This window comes from Thamnophis elegans, chromosome 6 (assembly GCF_009769535.1).
Source record: "Thamnophis elegans isolate rThaEle1 chromosome 6, rThaEle1.pri, whole genome shotgun sequence".
Taxonomy (NCBI): Eukaryota; Metazoa; Chordata; class Lepidosauria; order Squamata; family Colubridae; genus Thamnophis; species Thamnophis elegans.
Window position 1 is genome coordinate 26,512,534 of NC_045546.1, and position 12,244 is coordinate 26,524,777.

A 12,244-nucleotide genomic window follows, 5' to 3' on the forward strand; every position below is an offset into this window, starting at 1 on the left:
CATCCTTCCAGTAGTCTGGCTGCTATATTTTTTTGCTGCTTGACTCACATAAACTGTGTTGCAGCAGCCGAGCAAAATGACAACCATATGCATTACTGTTGCCAGAACATTGTTGGGCAGTTGGAGTTTTAGTTGACACACACTCTGTATCTGAGCAAAAGCCTACCTGGTCCATCTTCTGCTTGATTGGGGAGCCTGTGGTTAGTTTCCATTGATAGCTCACCTTTATTCAAAGACCCTAAAACCTGTGCATAAATCTTTCCTAATTTATCCTCTCGAAAACAACCCTGTGAGTTCACTGAATGGAAATGTCTCAAAGTCAGTGTGCTTTAGGAGCTGATCAACAGTGTGACAAACAACCTTTCCTTCACAGGAGGAGTTTAAACAAAGGTTGGATAGCCATTTGTCAGATAGTAATATTGGGCAAAGTATCAGACTAGAACAGGAGTGTCAAACTCGATTTCATCGAGGGACACATCAGTGTTGTGTTTTGACTTTGGGGGGCTTGGCCAGCTTGACGTCACTTGTGTCAGGGATGCCTGTGATGGCTCGAGTGCTCTGCCAACGGACTCCTGAGCTCCACTTCCAGCTGCGATGGCCTCCTGCAACCATCTACCAGCAAAACTGGAGCTTGGGAGGACTGTGCATGGCCCTTGCGAGCTCTGTTTCCAACTGCAACATCCTCCTGCAACCCTCCTGTGGCCCTCCCAAGCTCCATTTTTACTGGCAGAGACACCGCGGGCTGATCCTTTGCTGTTTGCTGGGTCAGCCCCATGGGTCAGATCTAAGCATCCCTTAGGTTGAATCTGACCCCCGGGCCTTGAGTTTGACTCCTCTGGACTAGAAGATCGCCAGCCCTTTCCCACCCCTTACAGTCTGTAGTTCTATCATTCCCAGTCACTTGAGGGCCTCTGAAGTCTTACTGTAGTGAGAGTTGTGAACCTCAGGTTTGCCTTTTCCTATAGGAGGCCCCAGCAAGCTCATTTTCAGAGCATCTCTCACTCTGGAAGAACTGCAAAAAGAGAATCCTTCGGTAGCCAAAGGGCGCCATAGGCCAAAAGATTGCACAGCTCAGCAACGGGTGGCTATATTAATTCCACACCGCAATCGAGAGAAGCATCTGCTGTACCTGTTGGAGAATCTTCATCCATTCTTGCAGAGACAGCAGCTGGATTATGGCCTTTATGTCATCCACCAGGTGAGTCTATATAGAGTGAGAAAAAGAAAAAGCCTCCCTCAAATCAAGTAACTTCTGGTGACTTCATGGACATGTCCAGACAGTTTGTTTGGCAACAATATAGAAACGGTTTGCATTCTTTTGGGAAGGATTTTTAAAATGTAATTTGATTTTTTATTGTTTGGCTTTCCAGACTAACCTGAGGTTATTTTCTAGTGGTTTCCCATCGAATATTAACTAGGTCTGACCCTGTTTGTTCAACCAAGAACAGAATGCTACTAACGCCCAGAGATATTTTAGTGCCCTTTGCTTATTGTTTTTAACTGTGTAATTTTTTCAGTTAAATATTCAGGGAAGTCAAATATTATTTCTGCAGCTCCATTTACAAAACTAACCTCCAGGGTGTTACCAGTCCTGAGATGTCTTTGTATGCGTCCGTATTAAGTTTATTTTGTCTTTTGCTGCAAGAGCTTAAAGCAGATTGAATACATTAAACAGAGTAGGTGGCAAATTAAGTTTATGCACCATTGGTAGAGATTATTGTTTTCTAAGTTGCAAGTCTTAAATGTGTATTGTCTTTATTGCCCGTTTGCATCCTGCTCATGGTTTGCTGCCTGACGACTTTTGCTATAGCTATCACTTCTTGCACTCACTTTTTTTTAAGATTGAGATTTTTTTCTTCTTGAATAAAAGTTCTCAGTCTTTAATTCTATCAAAGCAAAAGGTTCGCCCACATAACACCCATCCTCCGCGAGCTGCACTGGCTACCTGTTGATCTCCGGGTGCGCTTCAGGGTGTTGTTGACCACCTTTAAAGCCCTTCATGGTAGTGGATCTGAGTACTTGAGAGACCGCCTTCTGCCGATCACCTCCCTCCGACTGATAAGATCGCACAGACTGGGCCTCCTCCGAATCCCATCCGCCAGTCAATGTCGACTGGCGACTACACGGAGGAGAGCCTTTTCTGTTGCAGCTCCGACCCTGTGGAACGACCTCCCCGTCGAGATACGCACCCTCACCACCGTCCAGGCCTTCCGCACAGCCCTCAAGACCTGGCTATCCCAACAGGCCTGGGGATAAGCTTCTCATTTGCCCCACCCGAGTGTTGAGTGTTGAATGCAAGTTGTGTTTTTATTATTTTACTTAGTTCACATATTGTTTATTTTTGAACTGCACCCCCTCCCTAATGATTGTAAGCCGCCCTGAGGGTCCTCAGGGAAAAGGGCGGCCTATAAATCCTAATAAAATGAAAAAAAAAATGAAATGAAAAAGCATTACAGCCCAAGAAGCAATAAAACTGTACATTTATTCAGTAATGTATTTATGGCCAATGTTTTGCTGTTGGAGGACTCTTTATCTCTTATTAATGCTGCAAATGCTGCAACAATGGTGCCCACACATGTCTGCCCGACATGTGGCAGAACATTTCATGCCTGTATAGGCCTTACCAGCCACCTGTGGACACATCATGTACAGCTCACAAGTTATATGTCAAGGTCCTCTTTGAACACAAGGGGCAAACATCATTTATGGCCAATGTTTTGCTGTTGGAGGACTCTTATCTCTTATTTAAAAAGAGCTGTTAGCTCAGTTTCAAAAATACTAAAGTAAAATCCAGAGTTAGAACATCTGATTTCTTACCACCATATGTGGCTTGCTAAAAACATAACCTTCCTTACCATAAAGCAAGAGACAAATACATTGGGTATCATGGTTTACCCCTAAACCTACAAAAACAACTTTTCACATTGGATGGCATAAAACTATAACACAGAAAGAAAGCATACACTAAGTTTTGTTTGTTCAATCATTTTTATTGGAAGAGGAGCCAAATAGAAATGATGAAACAATGCACCAGTGCATTTGATAGTTCTTGGAATACCAGAATTAGCACCTACTTGGGTTATAAATTGATACCAAACAGACTCCGGCAATCAAGCATTGATGCTCTGGGTTTATTCTCTATGAAGCCATTCAGCTGGAAAATTTGAAGCAAAGGACATGGGTTGCCTTAAGACAGTGGTAGTCAACCTGGTTGTGGGCGTTCAAACTTTCATGGTGGGCGGTAGGGATTTGCTGTAACTCTGCTTTATAAATTTTGAGTTTCAGTTTCATTTTATTTTATTTCATTTTATTTATATGCCGCCCTATTCCCTGTGGGACTCAGGGCGGTGCACAAACCCGAAGGAGGGGAAGGGAAAAGTTACTTCTGTACTTTATAAATCACCATTACTGTGGAACCGGTGGATGGTTAGAAAATTTTACTATTAACAGAGATACAAAAATGAGCGGTAGGTATAAAAAGGTTGACTACCCCTGCCTTAAGAAGTGCTATGAAGCATGATGCCCACTAAGTCATTTTGGAGAAGAGAACATTTCTTGTTTTGTATCTGCCAGGATCTTACCTCATAGAAAGATACATCAATTGTTATAACTTTAATGAATGATAAATGAAGAAGACCCTGGAGTTAAGTAGAAAGATACCTGGTTAATATGAATAAGAAGCAGGAACAGTCCCAAGTAAGGTTAGGAATAGCTTTTGCTTGCTAGGTGCTTTTTGTAAGGCAACCTGAAGCTTTCCAGCTAGCACTACCATCTTTCATGGACAGGATGGTAGAATTGTTGCCAAAACAACTCTCTGGGGAAAACTGGCCTAAGGGAGCAATTATGTTCAGAATTGTGTCTGAAGCTTTCCTTTGGGGGCTGCTCTCCTATTCCCATCTCTGCTTTTGTGGCTAGGGAACAGGGTTTCTTTTTAAAAAAAAGCAAAAGCAGCTGACAACATGGCATTAATATGCCATACTTTGATTTTATAAAATCCATTACCTATGAAAAAAGTTTGAGGATGCTTTTCATCTTTCTTCATTTCCTGTTGAGTTGCTGATGGCTCTGCAGCAGGACTCTGAATTTTCTTCTGAGTTTCTGCATTGATAAGAATGTTTCGGTGCTTGCCAGAGCTGTAGGCATTTAAGTTGAGAATGGAGTTTACCTTAAAAATATAAGGTAAAATTCCATTTGAAAATAATACTTATAGAAAACTAAGAGTAGTGTGACAATATAGTATCAGTTCATGTGTTTTTAAACGTTCACCTACAATTAAATTGTAAGATAAAGGAAAACTAATAGTCTATTTTGAAAACTTAAATTAGAAGATTGAAGCTTAATGAGTAGTTTCCACTTGAGCGTGGTGGAATTAATTTCTGGACAAGTATGACCATTCAGGAAAGAGGTTTAAAGTTTATTCTTAAACATTAATTTGGAATTGAAATTATAATATTGGTCATAAATGCTTATTTTACAAATATTAAATAATTATGCAATACTACAATTTCTATGCTTGATGATCCTGGAATGACAATATAGAGTTTAGGTAAAGTATATTTATAGTGTTAGGTAATCTTGTAATAAGGGATGCAGTGGCTGAGCTTGTCGATCAGAAAGGTCAGCAGTTCGGTGGTTCGAATCCGTAGCGCTGCATAACGGAGTAAGCTCCCGTTACCGTAGTTTTCAGAGTATAAGATGCACTGGTGTATAAGACGCACCAAGGTTTTGAAGAGGCTTTTTTAAAAAAAAAAGGGTTTGCACTCTGCAAACCTCCCCAAAACAGCCCATTTTTTGCAAAAACGGGCCTGTTTTTCCCCCCAAAAAGGGCATGAATAGCCCTTAGGAGGCTTGTAGAATGCTCGTGGGATTGGGGGGGGGGGGCAAAAATGAGCAAAAAACAGTCGGTTTTTTGTCAAAAAAAGGTCATGGATAGCTTTAGGAAACTTACGGAGTGCTCCTTGGGGCGGGGGGGGGGGGGCAAAATTGAGCTAAAAAACGGTCCGTTCTTTGCTCATTTCTGCCCTCTCCAGCCCCCAGGAGCTCTTTGAAAGCCTCCTACAAGCTATGTACAGCCATTTTGGTGAAGGGGACAGGGTTTTAGGAGGCAAAAAATGCTTTATTCAGTGTATGATGCACCCAGATTTTCAGCCTCTTTTTTGAGGGAAAAAGGTGCGTCTTATACTCCAAAAATGCGGTACTTGTCCCACCTTCTGCCAACCTAGCATTTTGAAAGCATGTAAAAATGCAAGTAATAAAATAGGAACCAACTTTGGTGGGAAGGTAACAGTGTTCCATGCGCCTTCGGCATATAGTCATGTTAGCCACATGACCACGGAAACGTCTTTGGACAGCGTTGGCTCTTTGGCTTTGAAACGGAAATGAGCACCGCCCCCTAGAATCAGGAACGACTAGCACATATGTGTGAGGGGAACCTTTACCTTAATCTTGGAATTGCTAGTATCATGTAATGATCTGGAGACTTAAATTGAAACATTCAATATGATACAAGATCAGTTGATAATCGTGGCAAAATATTTAATTGACAAATTAACTGGTCCGCCAATGTGAGTGTAGTTCAATCTTCCCACTGTGGGGGCTCTCCATATGTGCTACCTTATGGCTACTGGCCTTGATGGGAATTCTGGGAGAATTGGACACATCTGTGGGTATTGGATTAGACAAACTGTTAAAGTTTATGTATGCATTTGATTCAAGGCTTTTATAATCCCCCTGAATTAAAAGGCTGGAAATGTGCATAATAATCTCTTTATTTACTGATTTTATATATTGTGTTTTCTTCCAAGTATACAAATTGTTTCATAATCTGAAATAATAGATTGCAAGCCAAGAGACATGGCACAAAAGAAAAAAGAAGGAGGGAAGAGGAAAAGAAAATAGACAGATTCAATTCTCTTGTCATATCAAGAGAGACAGGCATAAAATGGCTGGTCTCAAATTTTATTGATTGAGTAATATCAGTTGATTAATACTGGGAACTTGAATCCCAGGTTCCCAGATTATGGGAGGGCTGCCAACTCCAGCAGAGAGTCATTAAAAAAATGGAAGCAGAGAAATATATGGTTATATTGAGAAATAGCTGGTACAGGAGAAGTTCTCAGGCTGAGAACTTTCTGTATTTAAGAAATGCCTTGACCGCTTTATTGTTTAATTTTTGTATATTATATCTAGCACACACCTGTACAGACTTTTTAGAACATTAACCTTATTTGACCTGGGCCTGCTTGCCCCCTGGATTTTGGCTGTGGGTAAACATTCTAACCGCTTTGAATTGGGATTGTATCAATCACTACAATCTTATCCAACAGGTTTATAATTTGAATTGGTTGTTCATTCAATTTATATGGTCACCGTCTCTTCATGATGATTCTCAGCAGCTAACTGCAGTTGAAAACCAAGAAAATAAACACAATAATAAATACATAACCGGTCGCCAATATAAAACCACAAGACCCCCATTTACATAGCCATCCCATGGACTATGCTACATGTTCCAACCCTCATATCTGGTAATGTCTTCAAGGCCTTATAAAAGACCGATAGGGTCAGGATCAATCTGACTAAATCATTGCAACCTCAGATGGAAGGAGATGTTCTGGCAGACTTGAGAGGAAGAGTCAAATAGAAATAGCCCAAGTGCCCTGGGTCTTGTTTGAGGCAGCCAGGAGAAATAAAGGTCTTGGTTTTATACCCATGTGATTGCCTTGACTTTTGACGGACGCTGTGAGAGTGCTTGATGTGGATGGAATAAGCTGATGTATATTTATTGTTTGTAAGCTGATGTTCGTTTATTGTTTGTAGGCTGGCAATGCCAAGTTTAACAGAGCAAAACTTCTAAATGTGGGATACCTGGAGGCACTGAAAGAAGAGAACTGGGATTGTTTTATTTTCCATGATGTGGACTTGGTGCCAGAGAACGACTTCAATATTTATGTATGTGGCAGTCAGCCAAAGCATTTGGTAGTGGGGAGAAATAGCACAGGTTACAGGTAAGAAATAATGTATTACCAGATAGGTTTTAATGTAATTCAATATATCTATGAGTTATATTTTTGACCCTGGGTTGCTTGACTTTGAAGTAACAAATCTTGCTGCAGCTAAATTTAGAACCTGTCACTAGTTCTCTGAATTACTAGCATATCCAAGTTGAATCAATGTCAAAATTAGTGACCTAAAATGAGGATTCTCTAATCTCATGCAAATGTTTAGATGACCCAAACTGTATATTAATTTAATGGATTGCAAGAATAACTTTGAGAGAAAATAGGAAGAACGGCAACCTAGATAATGGTTTGATAAGAGATATCCAAAGTCCAAAGCCTTTTGGACTCAGGAATGGTGGTGGAGAAAGTGTCTGAAAGGTGGAGGAAACTGCTTTCAGACTTCCAAAATTATATTAACATATTATTACTATAGAGGTAATATTATGGCTAGTGTTTTGTTTTTGTTTTTCTGGTCTGGACTTCCTTGAAGGTCTGATAATTTCACTCATTGTCAAAGATCATTATATGATCTTTGTAATTGTACTCCCTTTTTTTTCATTGTGGTCCTTCACTTTTATTACTAGAGCTTTCAGATCCTTGCTTTTTTTAGCTCCCTGAGTAATATAATCACCATAACACACTTTGTTGATGCGTCTTCCTCTAATTTTATAAACACGTGTTTTCTTTCAAATTCCTTTAATATATTTTCAGTGTTTAGATTGAATAAATAAGTGGAGAGTATATAGTCAACACGCACTCTTTTGCCAGCCAGTCTTCTTCACCATGTTATCTCCAGAATGTGACGTCCTAACCTCTGCATAGGCATCAACATTTTTAACATTATTCATTTTGATTGTTTCAAATAGTTATGGTAAATATGAATTTTCCAAAAGTGATGTAATTTTGGATGGTCTCATCCCTGGATTCCTGAAGGAAATATATATATATATATTTGGATTATATTCTGGATTTCACAATTAGATAGTAAGTGTTGACCACTTTCTAGAAGGTTACAGAAATTGAACAGACCTCCTTTCTTTCTCCTGGTTTTATTTGGTAGCATTTACAGCATCTGTTTCTACCTGGGATTCAAGGAGGTTGAACTACAGTGCCAATGTAATTCAGAGGGCAACTTTTTTTTTAGCAAAGGAGAAGGTGCCGGGTCATTTGAGCTTCCTGTCTTCTGATCAGTTGCTGCCATCTACTGCTTTACCCTGGCATTTGTAATAAAGTATGGATTAACTTTTTACTTGCTCCCTTTTGTTTCAATATAATACACATTACAGGCAAGGTAACACCGCCCAGTTTTGTTTTCCATTGCTAAAGTGTAATCAGATTTGTTATTTTGAAGAATCATGGAAGTGGTGAAATGTGGAACTGAGCAAGACTTATTTAAATGTCCACAATTAGATGCAGAGAAAATATATTCTTAGTTTGACCCACCACATGCTTTTATTTTTGGTTGCCAAAGTTAATATGATTTTTTTTAAAGTTCTTTTTTAAAGCAAGCGTTGGCAACTATGTTGGCCAGAACAGAATGATGGACAGATCTCACATCCCTTGTTTTGTACTTTGACACTCACTACCCTGTTTTACATTGTACGGTAGAACTCTAAGAAACACATGGATACTTCTGAATTCAGATATGAAGAAGACTAGAAAACTCTGGTTGTTTGCGGAATAGGTTCATCTGCTTCTCCATGGAACAAATTATGTTGCTTATTGGTCCACCTGTTGTTATTTGAGACTGCTTTAAGCAACTTGGTTGTAACTGTAATTTTTGAATCTTTTGGGTTAAGCAATTTGATGAGGAACATATTTGAACTTTGATTGGTGCACACATCATTTATCATGATCACTCCTGTACTAGAAGATGAGTAGTTGTTAACCTTGCAGCCTTTCCACCTCCTGTTATAAAGTTATGGATATGATAGGGGTTTCAAGGATCATCTCGGCCAGTCCTCTTCAATGTGCAGCAAAATTCTTGTGAGATGGTTGATTAACTTAACATGGTAGGCTTATGCATGTGTTCACAACTCCATTAGTGCGAGAGGAGGGTGTGCCCTCCATTCGTGCAAATGCACACTTGGGCTCACACGCAAAGGTCTACTCGAGTGAACAGTGGACACTTGTGTGTGAAGCTCCATTCGCACGAGCTAAGGGTCCTTAAGCGAAGGGGTTTGTGCTCATGAGCAAAGCTCAATTCGCACAAAGGGAGCTTTGTACGTGAGCGCAAGGCCCCACCTCTCACACAAATGGAGCTTCATGTGCTCAAGCATGCGTGCTTACCTATCACTCGCATGGCCTAGTTTCAAACAGGCTTCAGCCCGAGAGTTGGTGACCCCTATTTTAGAATGTTTGTTTTGGGAAAGGAGCACTTACAATTATCAGAACCAGCCTTATAGAGCCTGTATATTACCATAATGGATTAAGCTAACTTGTTAATATCTGCTGACTTTAAAGGAGTTGATACAGCCCAGCCTGTATCAACTACTTTACTTTTCATTTTGTTCTACTTGCTGCTATTGAAGTAGGTAAAGATGCTTATACCTTGATTTACATCATTCTCCGTTGGACCATACATTATTCTAAGTCAAGAGGTATAATATTAACTTTTTTTCAGAGTAGAGGGAGTCAGAAGTGAATGAATTGAATCAAATAGACAAACCACCTCCTTGATCCTGTGATTTAGTAAACGTGAATCTCGTACCTTATGGAATTAATCAAGGGGCTTCAAAGGGTCCCCCAGACTCCCCCCAAAGGGAGCTAAGTTAGATGCAGGTGCTTAGTATATGAGTTCAATCCACTAGTTCAGAATAAATGGGTTCATTATAATCCCAAAGGGCAATGAAGATGCTTGTCGTCATTGTCAAAACCAACATGCAGTGCTGGCTGATATAGTAAAAGCCCAAAATCTTTGGCATACATTTCTTGGGAAAGCTTAGGAAACTGTTTTGCTGGGTATTACTCCTTTTTTGTGTTTTTTTACAAACTTGGAATTCTGCAAACTTTCTGTTTCTGATAACTATGTAAATGCCATTTTTTAAAAATAACTTTCCTGCCCCTGCATATGTGTTCATAGGTTGCGTTACCAAGGATACTTTGGCGGTGTAACTGCTCTGACAAGGGAACAATTTCTGAAGGTGAATGGATTTTCAAACAACTACTGGGGCTGGGGAGGAGAGGACGATGACCTTCGGATCAGGTACATTTCAGTCAAATGCAAAGTGGGTGGCACAGATTGTGGGTGATGGGAATTTTTCCTATGGGTATGACTCACATTTGGTTAAAGCAAATTATCTTAAGGGAGTCTGAAAACTGAGATCAGAGTTGGCATGCAGGAAGCTTAATCAGAAATATAGAAGTCTGTCTTGACTTTTTAAAAAAAACTGGAAGTCCACTCCACTAACTAGGATTGGCTGCACTTATATGAGATGGTTTTCTTAAGATAGCTTGACATAACCACAAACAAGCTTCTTGTTACTTGTTTTTTTAACCACCCCTCTGTATTTGGATTATTTCAGGTTTCTTCTTCCATGAAGCAGCATGAAAGTAATGCTGCCCTCTTAGTGCAAGGTGGGAATAATTCAGCAACAGATAAACAATAATTGAACCATTCAAATTTGTACCAATGTATGGGAACCTATGATGCAACTGTAGGTTGATGTCTTACCTGTACCTGTTTGCACCTTACCATAATTGCCAGTAGCAGAACAATACAATGTATTGTATTGCAATATATCTGCTTTGGGGTTCAACAATATTATTAAGAGAGGAAGCGTCAAACCAATTAAAAAAAAACACTTTGAAGGCTGTCTCTGGCTTTTTGTGCATGTGCTTCTGATGAGCATGGACTATTCATGGGGAGACAACAAGAGTCAGCCTTCAGAACAGTTGTGCAAGGCTTCTGAATCTTTGGTGGTCCAACCATAAGGATCTCATAGACCTAGATGAAAAAACAAAGGAATATAGAGTTCCAGTAAAATGAATAACAATTATAAAATCCTTCTCAGGATCACATCAGAAACAACTGATGTGTTTTTCTGATTTTGTTGGTTCTGCCTGTCAGCAAATGTAGCATTTAGAATTGGTTCATTCTATTTGTCTTTCTTCCTAAAGGTCAACAAAGCTGGGATTTGCAAGAAGATAAATACTTGGCATTCAGAGGAACAGATAGTGCAATCCTAATTTTTAAAAGGGAGAATGCTAAAAAGTGCTGTTAGAATCCAGAATGCAATATACAGAATGTTTTTCGTTCTCTAAATTGTGATACCAGCCTCTCCAAATCTGGTGCCTTGCAGTGTTTTGAAATTATATCTTCAAAAATTGTCTCATCTACATATAATACTTGTCTGGGAAACACGGGACTAGATAAGGGCATTTCCATCACCTTCCTTTAGTCAATCCATTCCCAGTTAATTTGCAAATGATCAGTATTGCTGAAATTAATCCAGTCTTGGCCATGTAGCTCAGTGTAGTCAAGTTTGAAACATCCTCCACAGAATGTTATCCAATTTGTTTGACAGTGTCAGTGACAAGACAGTGTTCTCAAACATCTAGTCTCTGCTATAATTTTCTTTACAATCAGTGGCAGTCTTACTTCCTGCATTCTCTCTCCCGTAGCCAGGAATAGTAAAGGACAAGAGATGAAGTTCATACAGGTAGTCCATGACTTAAGACCAAAATTGGGATCAAGATTTTTGTTGCTAAACAAGGTAGTGTTAAGCAAATCACAAACATACATAATCTTCCTTCCTCCTGTTTTCCCCATAACAGCAACATGCAAAGTAAGTTGGGCAGAGAGAAAGTGATTGGCCCAAAGTCACCAAGCCAGTTTTCATGCCTAGAGTGGGATTAGAACTGTAAGCCATCACCTCGTTTCTAGGCCAGCACTTTAACCACTATACCACACTGGCTTTCTGCCATTGTAATTAAACAATTACAAGGGAAGAAAAGAACTATAAAACAGAGGCTATAATCCTCAACTCTTGTAGATGTTATATGATGAATTCTATGGTTAATGATATCAAAAGCCCCTGTGAAGCCTAATAGGGTCACAAAGACCCTATTCAGGTCCTCCATAACAGCAATCAATGCAGTAATATATGATGATATATTCATTTGCTTCTTTCAAGGACCTCTGCAACTGAGCCCCAATTACAGACTTTTCACCATCTCTTATGGTCATAGTGTAGGCTTCAACATAGACCTTCACTTATGATTGGTTCAATTTTTGGTCCCCC

General features: G+C 39.7%; 1 protein-coding gene across 3 annotated transcripts in view; it reads left to right on the forward strand.

Annotated features, from left to right (window-relative positions):
• The window catches only part of B4GALT4 (beta-1,4-galactosyltransferase 4), a 41,339-nt gene that overhangs the window by 26,018 nt on the left and 3,077 nt on the right, over window positions 1-12,244 (forward strand). For 2 of the 3 annotated variants that reach the window (XM_032219602.1, XM_032219603.1), the window contains exons 3-5: window positions 966-1,198; window positions 6,820-7,007; window positions 10,084-10,206. In XM_032219602.1, the coding sequence (XP_032075493.1) occupies window positions 966-1,198; window positions 6,820-7,007; window positions 10,084-10,206 (544 nt within the window). Of the gene's footprint in view, window positions 1-965; window positions 1,199-6,819; window positions 7,008-10,083; window positions 10,207-10,525; window positions 10,578-12,244 lie in introns of all 3 variants that reach the window. The other variant, XM_032219604.1, reaches the window with a different exon arrangement.